Source organism: Bombina bombina, chromosome 6, assembly GCF_027579735.1.
Source record: "Bombina bombina isolate aBomBom1 chromosome 6, aBomBom1.pri, whole genome shotgun sequence".
NCBI classification, from domain to species: Eukaryota; Metazoa; Chordata; class Amphibia; order Anura; family Bombinatoridae; genus Bombina; species Bombina bombina.
Genome location: NC_069504.1, coordinates 911,834,445 through 911,853,493, shown reverse-complemented (window position 1 = coordinate 911,853,493; position 19,049 = coordinate 911,834,445). Strand labels below are relative to the sequence as shown.

Here is a 19,049-nt window from a genome sequence, read left to right as displayed (position 1 = left end):
TTGCTTATTGGTGGCTACATTTAGCAAACCAATAAGAAAGCATAACCCAGGTTCTCAACCAAAAATGGGCCGTCTCTTAAACTTTACATTCCTGTTTTTTAAATAAAGATAACAAGAGAACGAAGAAAATGTGATAATAGGAGTAAATTAGAAAGTTGCTTAACATTGCATGCTCTATCTAAATCATGAAAGAAAAAAAAATTGGGGTTTAGTGTCCCTTTAAGACCGCTGCTACCTAACTATAATTTCTGGTGAGTCTGAAATGACGGGCCTCTGAAGCAGCAATCGTTGCTTGGCAAATGGAGTCCAATGTCCCTTTATATTTTGCTAGATATACTTCATTATATGTGTATTTCCGTACACATATTTAAAGCGACAGGAAACCCACATTGTTTTATTTCATGGTAGAGCAGACTGTTTTAAACAACTTTCCAGTTTACTTTTATCATCAGTTTTGCTTAATTCTCTTGGTATCCTTTATTGAAGAATCAGAAATGCACTACTGGGAGCTAGCTGAACATTTTGGTAAGCCAATGATAAAAGGTATATATATGCAGCCAACAATCAGCAGCTAGCTCCCAGTTCCTGAGTCTACCTAGGTATGCTTTTCAACAAATGATACCATGAGAATGAAGTACATTTGATAATAGAAGTAAATTGGAAAGTTGTTTGAATTTAAATGCTCTATTTGAATCATGACATTTTTGGGTTTCCTGTCCCTTTAACTTTCTGCAAGTATCACTTGTTAAAACTGATAGAGTTTTGAATTTATAAGTTTCCACAAAGTCCACTCGAGTTCTAAAAGAGATAAGCATGAAAGTCAGCTCATCAAGTACGGTACGGCATCCACTGATACTGACAGCATACAGAGAATCTGACATCTTCATAAAAAATATGAAATGTGTAATTGTGCTGACAGGATGTGATAGCTATAGCTGAAATTGTCTAAATACTGCATTATGCCAAAATATAATTCATACCACTTCTCCCATAGTAGATTTGCTGTTTTTTCTTCCTGATTTATGTAGCTAATGTTGTCACATTGCCTGTTTGCGTTTTTACATCTTAAAGGGACATGAAACCCAATTTTTTTTCTTTCATGATTTAGAAAGAGCATGCAGTTTTAAACAACTTTCTAATTTACTTCTATTATCTAATTTGCCTCATTCTCTTGATATTCTTAGCTGAAAAGCATATCTAGATAGGCTCAGTAGCTGCTGATTGGTTGCTGCACATAGATGCCTCCTGTGATTGGCTCTCCCATGTGCATTGCTCTTTCTTCAACAAAGGATATCTAAAAAATTAAGCAAATTAGATAATAGAAGTAAATTTGAAAGTTGTTTCAAATTGTATTCTCTGTCTGAATCATAAAAGAAAAAAATTGGGTTTAGTGTCCCTTTAAATCTGCACTACTGGTTTTAGTAGCTAGTGTGTGAGTACAATAAGGGCAAATATATATAGGTTTAAATTAAGAAAGTCTCCCCGGATGGCATTTTATTTTAAAGCTATTGGGAACATGAATACTTTTCCCTGTTACCAACAAATCATTTATTTTCACCAGAGAGAGACTGAATAGAATATATAGATTGGTAAACCGAGGGGTAGTTCTCATGCTGGCTGTTAAATTGAAACCACTACACAAAATAGGGTTACCATTTAAAGGGACATGAAACCCAAAAAATGTATTTTGTGGTTCAGACAGAAGATACAATTTTAAAAAATGTTTCCAATTTTCTTGTATTATCAAATTTGTTAGGTTCCCACGGTATTCTTTGTTGAAGAGATACCTAGTTATGTGTCTAAAACACTGCATGGCACAAATAGTGCTCCCATCTAGTGCTCTTGCAATTGGAAAACATTTCTGCAAAACTGCTGCCATATAGTGATGCAGACATGTGCAGGTTCCTGAAGTTGTTTAACATGACATGCTCTATCAGAATCATAAATTAAAAATGCTGTCTCTTTAACTGACCTTACCATAGTCAGTGCTATTTACTGACAATTGACATATGGGTCACTAAATACTAGTGGTACATAATTGTTTGTCACTAGATTCCCTTACCCAGGTCGCTATAACACTGGATCTTATGTTTCATAGGTACCAGTGTTATAAGCATTACAAAATATATCTGATCGCCAGCCATTGACTGTAGTTGTAACTTCCCAAGCAATTAAGCCAGCTACAAAATTCCCATCACAATCAATTGAAACCAGAGATTTACATGCAATGAATTTTCATTCGCTACAGCCCTTAGCATAATTAACTGCAACTTCTCTAACCCCTTAGAGCAACAAAATAAAATATATACTCCACATAAATTAGCAACCTATAAATGTATTATACCTTATGTATATTCTCTATATATAATGGAATCCGATAAATATATACCCCCCATAAAAATGAAAAACTCTTAGATATTTTACCCCCTTAAATGTATCCCCTATAAACATATCCTCTCTTTAAATGTATACCCCATATAACTTAAACCACCTTAAATATAAATCAGCCTCAAAATATTTAACCTCTTCAAACCTAACAGCCACTCAAAATAACCCTTTAATTAACTAATTATAATTATTTTAATTATCACTGTGAGTGACCTAATCTCTGTAAACAACCAACAAAATGAAAATCCCTCTTCACAACCCCCAACCCCATCCTAAACTAACTAATAAAACATCTAGTACATGGAAAATGATATTAAATGAGATTTACACTTTAAAAAATACATAAAAACTCACCCTGAAATCTTTAGTAGTTTAAGAGTAGCTTCAGGGGCCTTTTTTCAGTTCCAGAGTGTGCTATGGCTCCTCTTTATTAAACATTTGCTATATATAAAGTGGAAAGAAAATGAGCAGGGTAGTTGTCAAGGTTCAGTCCATCCATTTTTCTGATTGGTTAAGGGAATTTACGATAGGGGGTTTAAAGGGGTCAATTGATATGGGGATTAGGAGATTATTTTTTATGAGGGAATGTAGTTAAGGGTTGTTTACTCATATGCAGAAAAAGATATAATGGAGATATAGGAGCCCATTTAACATGCTGCAAATGTAGCAGTTTCCACGCGAGCCGTTAGGCTTGCCTGGAAACATAAGTCAAGAAGCAGCTGTCCGCCACCTCTGAGCCGGCAGACAGCAATCATCCCGATCAGGTATGATAGGAATAATTTACACCCCCCTGCCAGCAGCCGATTGTCCGCGAATGTGCAGGGGACGGCATTGCACTAGCATTTGACTAGAAATGCTTGTGCAATGATAAATGCCGACAGCCTATGCTGTCGGCATTTATTGATGTGGGGCATACATGTTCCGCTACAGCGGATCATGTCCACCCGCACATTGATAAATCGGCCCCATAGTATTAATTGGGATATATTTTAGTGTGACTCATGGTTATTTTTTCACTCAGTAGGGTCAGGGGAGTTAGCAGTTAGGGTTAATTGTGCTTGAGAGTCACATTTAGGTGTTAGGATCCTTTCAGATATTTCACTATCAAACCAATCCTGGCCGGTAGTCTTGTTATCCCGGCGTCAAGTGGAATGATAAGGAAAAATCTATTAGGATAGTAGCGATAGTCCCAGGAGGAAGATGACTATAGTATAAGAGTATAATAAGGAGCTGTATAATAAGGAACTGGATACCAGGAAGAGACCGGGAAGGTCAAAGCAGAGTCGATAAGCCAGGGGTCAAACCAAACAGTCAGAGGAAGCAGAATCAGAATCCAAAAGAGTAGTCAGGGAAATCCAAGGTCAGAACCATTTGGACAACAAACAAGGTGAAATCAGCAGGCAGAAGAATAGTCAAAGGAGGTCCAGGTCACAAGCCAAAGTTCAATATTCAAATATATAGCACAAAACACACCCAGAGATAAACTTAATACAAGTGCAATGAGATAGAGAAACTGAATGGCATTTAAAGGAAAAAGTGCACCAAAGGTGACGCGATACAGCACAGGTGACGAAGTACGTCGCAGGTGACAGGAGGCGGAGCAACCTGGCATCAAAATAATGTAATGGCAACCTGGAGTCATAACAGTACCCCACCCTCAAGATACAGGGCTATTGGGATGGGAACAGTGGAAGGAACGAATCAGCCTAGGAGCATGAACATTGGTAGCAGGTATACAGGTACAATCCACCACCAAATAACCTTTCCAGTCTACCAGATACCACAACTTGGAGCCACAGAGCTTGGTGTCCAGAATACGAGACACTTTTTATTCCTGATGACCATCAACCACAAGAGGAGGAGGACGATGGACTGGACGGGTGTACTGCAAATATATTGCAGGTTTGAGTAACAAGACATGAAAAACAGGGTGTACTCAGAAGGCAGAGGGTAAGGCTAGTTTAAAGGAAACAGGACCCATTTTCTGTAAGACATGGAATGGTCGAACAAACCATGGATTGAGCTTGGCTGAAGGTTGCTTCAACTTCAAATGTCGGGTAGAAAGCCATTCTTTACTGCCAACTCGAGGAAGGACACAAATAGATCTGTGACGATCAGCAAAAGTCTTGGCTTTAGTAAGGGAATGGAGTAAAGACTGACAAATGTTTCACCAGTGTCTGGTGAGAGAGTGTACTCTTTGGGAAGAAGTAGGAACCTCTGAATCCAAATTTACCAGATGAAAGGTTTGAGGTAGATATCCCAAAGCTGCTTAAGCTGGAGCAGTCTTTAGTGAAGCATTCCATTGAGTGTTGTTGGCTAATTCGGCCAGAGGTAACACATAGTGCCAGAGGTAAACTTCCAAAGACTGATTGGTACGCTCAGTGAGTCCATTTGTCTGCGGATGGAATGCTGTGGAAAGAGATAGTAATACTCAGTTTTTTGCAGAAAGATCTCCAGAACATAGCCACAAACTGAGTTCCCCGATCAGAAATTATATCAGTGGGAAGACCATGGTGACGGAGGATATGTTGGATGAAGAGGCCGGATAGTTTCTGTGTTGTAGGTAGACCAGGTAAGGCAATGAAGTGGGCCATACGGAAGAACCGGTCAGCAACTACCCATACAGTAGTATTATCATCTGAAGGAGGCAGATCAGTGATAAAGTCCATAGTTATATGGGTTCAAGGAAGATGAGGAACAGGAAGTGGATGGAGAAGACCTGGAGGTAGTTTTCTGGAGGTCCTATTAGAGTTGCAGACAGAACAAGAAGAAACATATTTTTTGGCATAATTTTGTAACGTCAGCCACCATGCATGCCTTCTCAGCCTCTACAAGGTATATTTGATTCCAGGATGACCAGAGAGTTTGTTGTCATGTGCCGAAGCAAGAAGTGTGACACGTAGCTTCTTAGGTACATAAAGACAATTGGTGGGTAGATGAATGTTAGAGGGAATTTGAGTTTGTGCAGTCCTATGACTCTTGATAGCAAAAGCATCAATATGAGCGATTATTCTATTAGCGCTGTGGAATCTGTTGGCGCTCTACAAATAACCGATAATAATAATAATAATAATTCTATCTGGAGAGATGATGGTCTCGGAAGAAGACATGGTTACTTTAGAAGGGAATTGTCTACATAATGCATCCGCTTTAACATTTTTAGTTCCCCGAACAAAAGACAACACAAAATTGAATCGTGAGAAGAATAACAACCATCTGGCTTGTCGGCATTGAGTCTTTTGGCAGATTGGACATAAATAAGGTTTTTGTGATTAGTGAGAATCACAAAAGGAACTTGAGTCCCCTCTAATAAGTGTCGCCATTCTTCCAATACCATCTTTATGGCTAACAATTCTTTATTTCCCACATCATAGTGTTGTTCAGAAAGGGAAAATTTTCAAGAAAAGAAAGCAACTGTATGTATTCGAGAGGTTTTTGGATCTCTTTGGGAAAGGATTGCACCAGCTCCAACATCAGATGCATCCACTTCTAAGATAAACTGGTTCGCAGGTTTAGGATGATGAAGTACAGGGGAGGAACAAAAGGCCTCTTTAAGGAGTTTGAAAGCTTGGATGGCAGTCTCAGACCAATTATTTACATTGGCACCCTTATGTGTTAGATTGGTAAGAGGGGTACAAATCGAAGCAAAATACTTGATGAACTTTCAGAAGTAATTGGAAAATCCCAAGAACCTCTGTAACTCTTTCCGGGTAGTGGGTTGCGGACAGTTAAGAATGGCAGATAATTTACCAGAATCCATCTCAAATCCTAGTTTTGAAATGATGTAACCCAGGAAAGGGATTTTCATTTGATGAAAGGATTATTTCTTGAACTTGGCAAAAAGATGATTATCCCTGAGTCGTGGAAGGACCAAACGAACATGCTTAATGTGATCCTCTGGGTTGGCAGACAAGATCAGGATATCATCACAAAATTTTGAAAGACTGCTGGCGCTGGGGCATTACATATCCCAAAAGGCATCACAATTACTCATAATGTCCAAACCTGGTATTAAAAGCAGTCTTCCACTCATCTCCTTCTCGGACACTGATCAAGTTATAGACTCCCCTAAAGTCCAATTTTGTGATGATAGAAGACCCTTTCAGATATTCAAACAGTTCAGGTATCTTATTAAGAGCCAGATAGTCGATACAGGGACATAATCCTCCGTCTTTTTTAGAGATGAAGAAGAATCCTGCCGCTACCTGTGAAGAGGATGGATGAATGAAACATCTATCAAGGTTTTCCAAAATATATTGCTCAAGGGCTTTAGTCTCAGGAACAGATAATAAATAAGTCTTACCCTTAGGTAAAGGGGAGCAAGGGAGGAGATCAATAGGACAGTCAAATACCCGATGAGGAGGTAATTCTTCAGCTTTAGATTTGGAGAACACATCATCAAAATCTTTGTAATCTGGAGGTAATTCTGGATGTATGGAGACAGGTTATATTGCAGGAAGATCTTTTGAGTGAAACAGGACTACCATGGTCAATGCACTGTGCACCCCAGGACCGAAGATCTCCAGAAGACCAACAGAAAAGAGGATCATGAGTCTTGAGCCAAGGTAAACCCAAGATTAGTGTGTATCAGGAAGAAGAGACCAGGTTTAAACTCAAGATTTCTTTATGAAGCACTCCTATGGTCAAATGCAAAGGTTTGGTTTCATATTGGATGATGCCAGTACCCAATGGTTGACCATTCCTAAAGGCAAATTATTCATCCATGAAGACTCCTGCAGCTCCTTAATCAATCATGGCTTGTAAGTGAAGGGTAGTAGCATTAAAGTGCAGGGTTACAGGAACAGAAAACATTATTTGGGAAGAGATAGAAGATTTGGTATGGCTTAATTCAGCTCCTCCCACCTGAATTAAGCTTTGTCTTTTTCTGGACGGGTTGGACAATTATGTAAAAGGTAATTTCTTCTGAAATGCAGCTTTTAGTGCTTTGTTATCCCAACCCGTCTCAGCAGCAAGGGTCCAGAAGTCAATAGCATATTGAAATACAGGACAGTTACCCTGTTGAAGATCCAGAATAGATAATTCAGCAGTGACTGTTCTTTCAGCTATATCAAAGACACTCTTTATGGTAGAAAGAAAAGTCTCAAAGTGGTTAAGTACCAGATTGCCTTTCTCAATAAGAGGTGCTACCCAGGTCAGAGCCTTGCCTTTCAGAAGAGAGATTATGAAAAAGACTTTAGTTGAAGAGGATGAAAACACTGAAGTATTACATTTGAAGTGTAGCAGACATTGATTGAGGAAACATCTGCAGTTCTCTGGTTCCCCATTGAATTTATCTGGCAAAGGAAGTTTCAGAGAAAAAGATTCAGTTGCAGAGACAGACTCTCTCCCTGGAGGTACAGGTGCAGAAGTTGGAACTCCAACTGAAGTGAGGGTCTGAGATAGATTCTGAAACAACTTGGAAACCAAATGTTTTAATTGTGCAGCATGATCACCAAGCAACTGACCTTCATGTGTTACAGCTTTAGCCACTTCTTCTGGGCTAGTCATGCCCCTTGTATTCTTTTAAGACCCTTTCAGATATTTCGCTATCAAACCAATCCTTGCCGGTAGTCTTGTTATCCCGGAGTCAAGTGGAGTAATAACGAAAAATCTATTAGGATAGTAGGACCCAGGATGAAAATAACTATAGTATAAGAGTATAATAAGGAGCTGGATACCAGGAAGAGACCGGGAAGGTCAAAGCGGAGTCAACAAGCCAGGGTTCAAACCAAACAGTCACAGGAAGCAGAATCCAAAAGAGAAGGAAATCCAAGGTCAGAACCAATCGGGCAACAAACAAGGTGAAATCAGCAGGCAGAAGAATAGTCAAAGGAGGTCCAGGTCACAAGCCAAAGTTCGATATTCAAATACATAGCACAAAACACACCCAGAGATAAACTCAATACAAGGGCAATGAAATAGAGAAACTGAATGGCATTTAAGGAAATTGCACCAAACGTGAAGGGATACGTCACAGGTGACGCAAACCACCACAGGTGATGAGGTACGCCACAGGTGATGCGAGGAGGAGCAACCTGGTATCAAAATAGTGTCATGGCAATCTGAAGTCATAATATTAGGATTATTTACACCAGGAAGGTTATAGTTAAATTTAATTATGCAGGTTTACTGTTAGGGTAAATTGAGCATGGATGATATTGTTAGAGATAATTGTGCTCAAATTGCAGTTAGGGTAAATGTGAGGTTGTGATTACGGTTCATTTACTGGAGGTTGTGTAATAATTATGTAGCAGAAGAAAGGTTAAGATTAGTTTTAATTGTTCTAGGGGCTGGCCTGGGTTTAAATGTCAGTGAGGGGGTCAGAGGCGGTTAATTTCACGTTGTATAAGAGTTAAGCAGCAGTTGGGGGTCTAAGGAGATTGCCATTATGACTTTTAAAATTGTAGCAACAGGCATGGGATACTGTCACTATATTGTTGTAGCAACAACTATAAAATTAAATGAGTTTGTCACTTGTACAAGCTGTCCCCACCAAGCTGTGTCCAATTTTATAGCAAGTTGGGGTGATAGATCATAAGTTACTCATTAGATCTACAGCTGTGTAGTAGTTGCAAAAGTTTCTGGGCAACTGGGCAAAGAGGGCAACATATATGGCTGCAACCATTAAAGGGACAGTCTACACCTTAGTCATCTTTAAGTCTTACCCTAGATTAAATTGCAAATAACCTCTGGCACCCTTTCTATATCATGCAGCAGGAATGGTAAAAAAGTTATTTTAAAAGTATATTGTTTCTGGCCAAATTGAAATGGCTGCCAAACTCCGCCCACTGATGACATCACAATGTGGACTGCATCTAGGCTCTCTGCTGAATAGCATTGACAGTCTGCTGAATCCAACTAGTTTGGCTTTTTGATTGGACGCCATATGCAGTTTGGATCATGATGCCATTTGTGGGCGGAGTTTGGCAACCATTTCAAAGTGGCCAGAAACTATATTTTTTTTTAAAATAACTTTTTTACTGTTCATATTGCACAATGTAGCAAGAGGTGCAGGAGGCTATTTTAAGCTTAAAGGGAAACTGAACCCAATGTTTTTCTTTTGTGATTCATATAGAGCAAGCAATTTTAAGAAACTTTCTAATTTACTCCTATTATCAATTTTTCTTCGTTCTCTTGCTTTCTTTATTTGAAAAAGAAGATATCTAAGCTAAGGAGCTAGCCAATTTGTGGTTCAGAACCATGGACAGCACTTGTTTATTGGTGCTGTCCAATCAGCAAGGACAACCCAGGTTGTTCACCAAAAATGGGCCGGCATCTAAACTTAAATTCTTGCTTTTCAAATAAAGATACCAAGAGAATAAAGAAAATTTGACAATAGGAGTAAATTAGAAAGATGCTTAAAATTGCATGCTCTATATGAATCATGAAAGAAAAAATTTGGGTACAGTGTTCCTTTAATCTAAGTCAAGACTTTAAGATGACTAAGGTGTAGACTGTCCCTTTCATAACAGTTTTACAATGTGATGTTTATTTCCTAAAGATTTATTATCATTTTTATGTCTTTCCTAAACTCAATCAACAGTACATTACTGTGGCATGATGAAAGAGTTTTTCTGGATAATATCTCTCAGCAAAACAGTTTTAGAATTTGTTATTTTTCCGTTGTAAATATCGGAACACTTTCGACAAGATGCCTTCCAGATTAATAGTGACTGAAATGCCTTCCTCTTTGATTAGTGCATTCAGGCAACAATAATCTTTGTGAATTTCCCAGGTTCCCCCAGTAACAATGCTGAAAGAAACTGGTACAATAGAATTGCTCTTCCTCCTTAGGCAAACAGATTCTATTGAGGCACATCCAAAATAAAATAAATAGTTGAAATCTTTAAGATCTATAACGAGTTTGATCAGCCCTTCCACTATGAAATAACAACTAGGTTGGAGTAGAACTTTTGACCTGTATTATTCCTTGGAACTGTGCGAATGATTTCAATTGGCTATAATTCTTGAATTATATGGAACAATATTTCGCCTTTATCAGATCTTTGGGCAATGTTACAACAACAAAAAAAAAGTTGTTTCAAAGCCATAAAGCAAACTTTTCTTTATAACAACTGACACCAATTTTCTCCACAAATATGATACCACAAAACATGCCTCCTTGCTCCCCGGGGGTCCTTGACCTTTTTCTAAAAGGATTTATTGGATGGTTTCAAGCCTGATTCGTGTTTTTTTATATATATTTTTTCAGCTTAGACTTAAACTTTTTTATGTTGTAGCAAGAAGAAATGCAGAGTCAAACTCTGACACAAATAGATGAGTAACTTCAAATGATATATTCATAGGTCTCTGTTTGAAACCACTATCTGCAGACCATGGGGTAGGATTCAATTCCACATGCAAATCTTTTATCAGAATTTAAAGGTACATAAAGAGTGTTATGTAAAAAGGGCAACGTTTAGAAATATAGCATAATAGCTAAATTCAGCTGTATTGTTTAGGGTTTCTAAATCTGTATTCTTGACTAGACAGGCAGTTGTATAGTTTCAATCAAATGGCACCCATCTGGCTTACAAAATGTTTGTGTACTAATGGCAAACTCGACTTTCCATAATTAAATATAAAGTAACTAGACATAGCCTGTTTTAGCACATCTCTATTTCATGGTAAGTATTGATTTTCTTTTTATGGCATTTAACTTTTATTATGAAAATAAATGTATTATAGAAACACGGACATTGTAATGCAAAAACAACTTTCTCTAACTTGTTTTTACATTAGTGAGCCTAGATAACTAGGTGGGCGTTAAAAACATAGGTCAGGTGACACTCAACAGCTTCAAGGATGTCAGCTGCTGAGGAGGACACAGCCAGTGATTGGCAAGGTCATACTACTGTCCTTTCTGATTGGCTCACAGGCCACTTACTGCTAAGCAGCTTCCAGGCTTGCATATTTGGAGAGGGAGTTTACCTATGTGTTTAAATCTTTTGGGTGCTAAACACATAATTATTTCTGGCCTACTAATGCAAAAATGGCATGCTCTAAAGACATGTCCTTTTTGCATCAGAATGTTTCTTTAGAAAGTATATTTTCATTTGTTAATAACATCTAGGAGAGGTAATTTGTCATAGAATCACTCTGGATAAAAATAGTATCATACTTTATTTTTGTTTGAAATGCAGATTCATTTTAGTATATAAGAGACTCTTGGCACACTGGAGCACTAGTTTGTGGGGCCCAAAGTAAAAAAAAAAAAAGTGTGCCATAATTTTTATGGTCTCAAGAGAAAAGCTGAACTAAATATATGTTACTTAGTTATTGAGCCCCCTTAAAGAAACAGTCAACACCAGAATATTTATTGTTTTAAAATATAGATAATCATTTTATTACCCATTCCCTAGTTTTGCATAACCAACAAACTTTTAGAAATATACTTTTTACCTCTGTGATTATCTTGTATCTAAGCTTCTGCAAACTGCCCCTTATTTCATTCTTTTTGACAGACTTGCATTTTAGCCAATCAGTGCTGGCTCCTAGGAACTCCACGTGCATGAGCACAGTGTTATCTATATGAAACACATGAGCTAACACCCTCTATTGGTGAAAAACTATCAAAATGCCATGAGATGAGAGGCAGCCTTCAGGGCCTAGAAATTAGCATATGAACCTACTAGGTTTAGCTTTAAACTAAGAATACCAAGACAACAAAGCAAAATTGGTGATAGATGTAAATTTGAAAATTGTTTAAAATGACATGCCCTATCCGAATAATGAAAGTTTGTTTTGGACCATGCTGTCTCTTTAAGGGGAGAACAGCAGACAGAGAGCACCCTGCAACATTAGTTAAAGTGATGGTAAATTTTCATTTTAATGAAAATATATTAGAACATTTGTGAACTTTTTTTTAGCTAGGGTTTAACAGATCAATCTTTCTATTACATGTGAACAAACATATATTTTATTGCTGTTAATCATTTTACTGATCCCCCTTCCCTTATCCTGCCTACTTCAAATGTAAAGTTTTTTTTTACTGAGGTGCCATTTGCACCTCTGAACCAATTGACAGTGTTGCTGTACAGCTCTGACATTAAAAAAAGTAGCAAAGCTACGCATGCGCTCTGATGCCGAGGAAATCCTCTGAGCTGGATTGGTCATTGCACTCGTGCACGTAGCACTCGTGTGCATTTTATTCTCAAGGGAATTCTCATTCACTTCACTGCTTCAGATTGAGAACACAATCGCATTGAACAACTGTGAGCTGAGAACGACTGCAGCACAAAGGAAAGATTCCTTAGAGTAAGTTAAAGGGATGGTAAATTTTCATCCATTGAGCCCATGGACATGGGTATTACTGCCTATTTCTCTAGAGTGCACATTGCTGTCTATGTAGATAGTGGTTCCACTCTCAACATAACTGAAAGGGAAAAAGAACACGGAAGAAGATAGTAGGGAAGACCATCTCCACAAGAAAAATTATTTTAAAGAAATGGAAAAAAAAAAAAGATAGAGGTTTGAAATTGCATATGTTCTTATAAAAACTAAAGTTTAAACTGATAATTTACCATCACTTTAAATCTGACCCTGTGGCACTAGAAATGTTTAGGAAATATATTATTTGTGTTTTTAATATCCATAAAATAAAATGCAGTACGTTTGGCTTTTAAAATATTGACCTGTGTCTCCAATGTGTTAGGAAGTTGGCCCTCACTGATCTAAAAGATAAAGATTTATTGCTATTGCAAAAAAAGTAACAATAGGTAATATTTTTTATTTTTTTTTAAAAAACAAATGAACATCATTAAAAAACATTTGATTGTGTTGGAAATATTTTGGAAACATTAATGTAACAAATTTGTTTTGTAACGGTCTAGGCTCCCTCTATTTCAAGCAAGTGCTTTCGCATTTTTGGTTCCTGCTAGAGCAATATTAACACTAGAAAAATGGAAATGCCCTCCGTACGGTAAGCATTTTAGTGATATTTTTGTTTTATGTTTCGACTTTATTATTGCATTGAGTTCATAAACTGTACCAGATCTACATGTATGCACATTATAGCAACTGTGTTTGTCTGTGTATGTTTACATATACACTGGTGTTCAAAAGTTTGGGGTCACTTAGTCATTTCCTTATTTTCCATGAAAACATACATGAAATTAGATTGCATAGGAAATGTAGTCGTTGACAAGGTTAGAAATAAGGAATTTTAATTGAAATAATAATTGTGTCCTTCAAACTTTGCGTTTGTGAAATAATCCTCCTTGTGAAGAAATTACAGCCTTGCAGACCTTTTTCATTCTAGTTGTCAATTTGTTGAGGTAATCTGAAGAGATGTCACCCCATACTTCCTGAAGCACCTCCCACAAGTTTGATGTGCACTTCTTACGTACCATACAGTCAAGCTGCTCCCACAACAGCTCAATAGGGTTGAGATCTGGTGACTGTGCTGTTCACTACATTGAAGACAGAATACCAGCTGACTGCATCTTCCCTAAATAGTTCTTGCATAGTTTGTATCTGTGCTTTGGGTCATTTTCCTGTTGTAGGAGGAAATTGGCTCCAGTGAAGCTCTGTCCACAGTGTATAGCATGGTGTTGCAAAATGGAATGATAGACTTCCTTCTTCAAGGTCCATTTTACCCTGTATAAATCTCCCCCTCTACCAAAGCACCCCCAGACCATCACGTTGCCTCCACCATGCTTGACAGATGGCGTCAATCACTCCTTCAGCATCTTTTCATTTGGTCTGCATCTCATGAATGTTCTTCTTTGTGATTAGCTACACAATCCAAAAAATAGGCAGCACCACCTGAAGTATGCAAAAATCTTCCTTTTAATTACTTCATAAGCAGGAGTAGATATACAAATGACTACGTTTCTGGTTACATACCCTTAGTCATGTCAATTATACATGTGCAAAATAACACCTTTAAATACCTTAACCAGGTGGACTAACTCCTCCCCTTTAACTCTTCCTTCTCTGCTTTACTCTTAGGTCATTAAAGCTCCCTCTGCTAGAAGGAGAGTAATTTTACTATTATATTAAAAACAGACACAAATATATTTAGACATTTGGCAGGTTATCTATTACAAAATTACAACTGAGGCAATATTGTTTTAAAGTATCCTATGCTTAGATCTATTACAAAAATAAACCTAGATCAAAGTCTCTATTCATGCCTTTTGGGCTTAGAGCATCCAAAGTATAAATCCAAAACATTTCTTTTCTTTCTAATAACAGCTCCCTATTACCCCCTCTTCTGGGTATGGGGACCCAGTCTATTATTTGAAGCCTTAACTGGGAAATTCTGTGACCTGCCTCTAGAAAGTGACAGCCACAGGGGCTTCTTTATCACCCCTTCTAATGCTAGATTTGTGTTGCACCATCCTATCTCTTATCCTTTGTGTCGTTTCACCGATATAAATTTTGGCACACAGGCATTTAACCCCTTAAGGACCAGCGACGTACCCTGTATGTCGCTGGCCTTTTTTTGGTACTTGATTGTTTTATAGCGCGGTCTTGCTACCAGCGTTGAGACTGCTCTATTCCACAAAGCCTGCTGGAGGGAGTGCATTAATAGCATGTTCTTGATAGACTTGTGCTAGTATGTCCTGAAAAAACCCTTAACGACCAGTGACATACAGGGTACATTGTGGTCATTAAGGGGTTAATTAGGTATACAACAAATGTAGCATTGCAGGTGAAATACCCATTCATTTTAAACCTTTTACCTGTTATTGGATGAAAAAAAATGTCTCCTTTTGATTATACTGTTACAACTAGAGCAAACCAAACATGGGAAACAGCCCTTCTTTAGTGTACCTAGATAACCAGAAGTGTCTCTCTTTGGACTACCCACATCAGCCCTAACTAACATATCCCTTAAGTTAGATGGACGTGTAAAGTCCGTCATAGGGGGATCCCTAAAGATTATTACTCCAGGATGACAATCCTTAACAATGTGCCAGTGGCATCTGATTATTATTTGTATCTTAGAGCTATTTGTGTTGAATTCTGAGACAAATACCATTCTTTCATCCCTGTCCTTTCTTTTAGTAAGCCCAAGTGCTTTTTGGCATGGAATTCTATTCACTTCTTCTATGTTTACTTTAATCAATTCTGCAGGGTAACCCCTTTCTCGAATGTGGATGCCTTCGTCAGTCAGTCTAGTCTCTACTAATGTATCATCTTTCACAATTCTTTTAACTCGCAACAATTGACTCTTAGGTAAAGATATTTTTAATGAAGGATGATGGGCACTGGTATAATGCAACAAAGTGCTGCGGTCTATTTCTTTGCGAAAAAGATATGTAATAATTATCCATTGTGTTTATACACCTTTGTGTACAAAAAATTAACACTTTCCTCACTCCATGTAAGTGTAAACTTAATGTATCTAGAGTTAAGATTGAGAGTATATAATAATTCTTGTAGGGATCCAATGTCACCCCACCATATGCCAAAGATGTCATCTATATAGCACCACCAGGTGGTACTATATAGATGGAACAATTCTTTTTCAAATACTAGGAACTCTCTCTAGGTACACTGAAATATTAGTGAAAACAGAGTCAGTCCCTGCCACCATTGGGTGACCTGATGGTTTTTAAAGGTTTTTATGGACTTTAGGCAGGGTATAAAACACTGGAATAGTGTACTCATCTTTTATAAGGAATTTCCTTGTTTCTAAATCTATTATGCCATGCCTGAAGCCCTTATCCTTGATATTCTTTATAAGCAGGAGTAGGATAGTTATTTACTAACTACCTAGTTAAAATAAATACAAACTTACCTGTAAAATAAAACCTAACCTGCCTTAAGCTAAAACCTAACATTGCAATAAAATAAAATAAATTAAATTAATAAAATGCAATTATCTAAATTACAAAAAAAAAACCAAAACACTAAATTACACAAAATAAAAAAAATGAAATGATCAAAAATAAGAAAGAATTACTCCTAAACTAATAGCTCTATTAAAATAAAAAAGCCCACCAAAAAAAAAAACAAAAAAAACCCTAGCTTACACTGAACTGCCAATGGCCCATAAAAGGGCCTTTTGCGGGGCATTGCCCCAAAGAAATCAGCTCTTTTACCTGTAAAAAAAAATACAAACACCCCCAACAGTAAAACCCACCACCCACCTAACCAAACCCCCCAAATAAAAAACTATCTAAATAAACCTAAGCTAACCATTGCCCTGAAAAGGTCATTTGGATGGGCATTGCCCTTAAAATGGCATTTAGCTCTTTTGCCATGCCCTGAAAAGGGCAATCAGCTCTTTTACGAAGTGCCCAAACCCTAAGCTAAAAATAAAACTCACCCAAAAAACCCTTAAAAACACTATCCCCCGATGATCCACTTACAGTTTTCAAAGTCTGGACATCCATCCTCATCCAGCCAGCGAAGTCCTCATCGAAGCAGGCAAAAGTCCTCATCGAAGCGGCCAGAAGTCCTCATCCAAACGGCATCTTCTATCTTCATCCAATAGACGCGGAGCGGGTCCATCTTCAAGACAAGAATTAACTTTCCCTTTAAGTGATGTCATCCAAGATGGCGTCCTTTACATTCCGATTGGCTGAGAGAATTCTATCAGCCAATAGGAATTAAAGGTGAAAAAATCCTATTGGCTGTTGCAATAAGCCAATAGGATTGCGCTTTCATCCTATTGGCTGATCCAATCAGCCAATAGGATTGAGCTTGTATTTTATTGGCTGATTGGAATAGCCAACAGAATGCAAGCTCAATCCTATTGGCTGATTTCAACAGCCAATATGATTTTTTCACCTTTAATTCCTATTGGCTGATAGAATTCTATCAGCCAATTGGAATGTAAGTGACACCATCTTGGATGACATCACTTAAAGGGAAACTTCATTCTTCAGCGACCATCGGAAGAAGAGGATGCTCCGCGCCAGATGTCTTGAAGATGTACCCGCTCCGCGCCGGATGGATGAAGATAAAAGATGCCGTCTGGATGAAGACTTCTGGCCGCTTCGATGAGGATTTCTGCTCGCTTTGATGAGGACTTTGCCGGCGGGATGAGGATGGATGTTCGGACTTTGAAAACTGTAAGTGGATCTTCCGGGGTTAGTGTTTTTTTAAGGTTTTTTTGGGTGGGTTTTATTTTCAGTTTAGGTTTTGGGCAATGTAAAAGAGCTAAATGCCCTTTTAAGGGCAATGCCCATCCAAATGCCCTTTTCAGGGCAATGGTTAGCTTAGGTTTATTAAGTTAATTTTTTATTTGGGGGGTTTGGTTGTGGGTGGTGAGTGTTTGTATTGGGGGGTGTTGGGGGGTGTTTGTATGTTTGTCACAGGTAAAAGAGCTGATTTTTTGGGGGCAATGCCCCGCAAAAGGCCCTTTGAAGGGCTATTGGCAGTTTAGTGTAGGCTAGGGTTTTTTTTTTTTTTTTTAAAAGCTTTATTAATCTCAAATAACAATGTTACAGAAACAGATTAAGTACAAAAACCAGGGAGTTATATTGACATGAAATTTGTAAACATCTAGGATCAAGGTCCACTTAGGGTGAGAATGCGTTTTGTATTATAAATAATGAGCCTAGGCTGATAAGTCCCCATGTCCGTGGTTCAGCAACAGGAAAGTCCATGAATATTCTGTTTCTTATGTGATAAAAAGAGAAAAAAAAAACAACAAAGCTTGACATTTTAATAATTTTTAGCGCTATAGGAACAAACATCATCAAGTTCCCTCTTCTTGAAGGAGAGGGAAGGGATACTAGTATGTAAAAAAGTATGTGTTACTATCTGAAACATCACAAGTACACCGAGTGAGAAGAGGGAGGATGGAGGTAAAGAGGGAAAGAGACAGACATTGTGAAGGGTAGAGAGGGGAGAGAAAAAAAACAAAAAAAAACACTTAGCTATATTTCTAAAGGTTCTGAGAGTGGCCCTTGCAGGCAGTGTTCATGTGTTACCAGGGGGTGAGGGGCTCCAAGTGGCCAGCATTAGCTCGTACATGGCCATCTGGTCACTTTTTAGGTAATGCAGTTTTTCCATTAATAAGAGGTCATTGACTGAGGCGCGCCAATCAGATAGAGAGGGGACTACACTAGATTTCCAAAGTTTCAGTATAAGCCTCTTGGCTCCTGTGAGCATGATCAAGAGAAGGGCCCGGGTATGCCCGGTTTTGGTGTCTGGGAGGTGCAGAAAAAGCAGCATCTCGGGAGTGTTTGGTATATCAGTGTTTAGTGTAAGTGTCATTTCCCAGAACACCCCTGTCCAGAAGCTTGTTAGGCTAGGGCATTCCCACCAAATGTGCAGAAGGGTGCCAGGGCCTACACAGCCCCTCCAGCAAGCGGAGCTAGCTGCCGGGAAGAGTAGGTGTAGTCGTGCTGGGGTATAGTACCATCTGGTCAGGAGCTTAAGTTGTATTTCCTGTATCTTGGCAGAAACAGAGGAGCGCTGTGTCAGCTTGAATGATTTAAGCCAGTCCCCCTCTTCTATGGTACTGTTTAATTCCCTAGTCCAAGTCCTAGTGTACGATGGCAATTGTAGATCTGGTGGCATAAGAAGTAGTTTATAAATTTTAGAAATCAAGCTCCTGGGTTGGACCATCCCTACACATAGTGTCTCGAAGGGAGTCAGATCTCTGATGAAGTCAGTTTTATGTTTATGGTGTGTTAGAAAATGATTTAATTGGTGACACCTCAACCAAGACTGAAAGATAGTCCCGTACCGTTCAC

General features: G+C 38.3%; 1 protein-coding gene across 1 annotated transcript in view; it reads left to right on the top strand.

Annotated features, from left to right (window-relative positions):
• SLC23A1 (solute carrier family 23 member 1) overlaps positions 1-19,049 on the top strand; it is a 604,245-nt gene that overhangs the window by 247,412 nt on the left and 337,784 nt on the right. Inside the window, exon 5 of the mRNA XM_053718546.1 lies at positions 13,221-13,309. Within this exon, the coding sequence (XP_053574521.1) occupies positions 13,221-13,309 (89 nt within the window). The remainder of the gene's footprint in view (positions 1-13,220; positions 13,310-19,049) is intronic.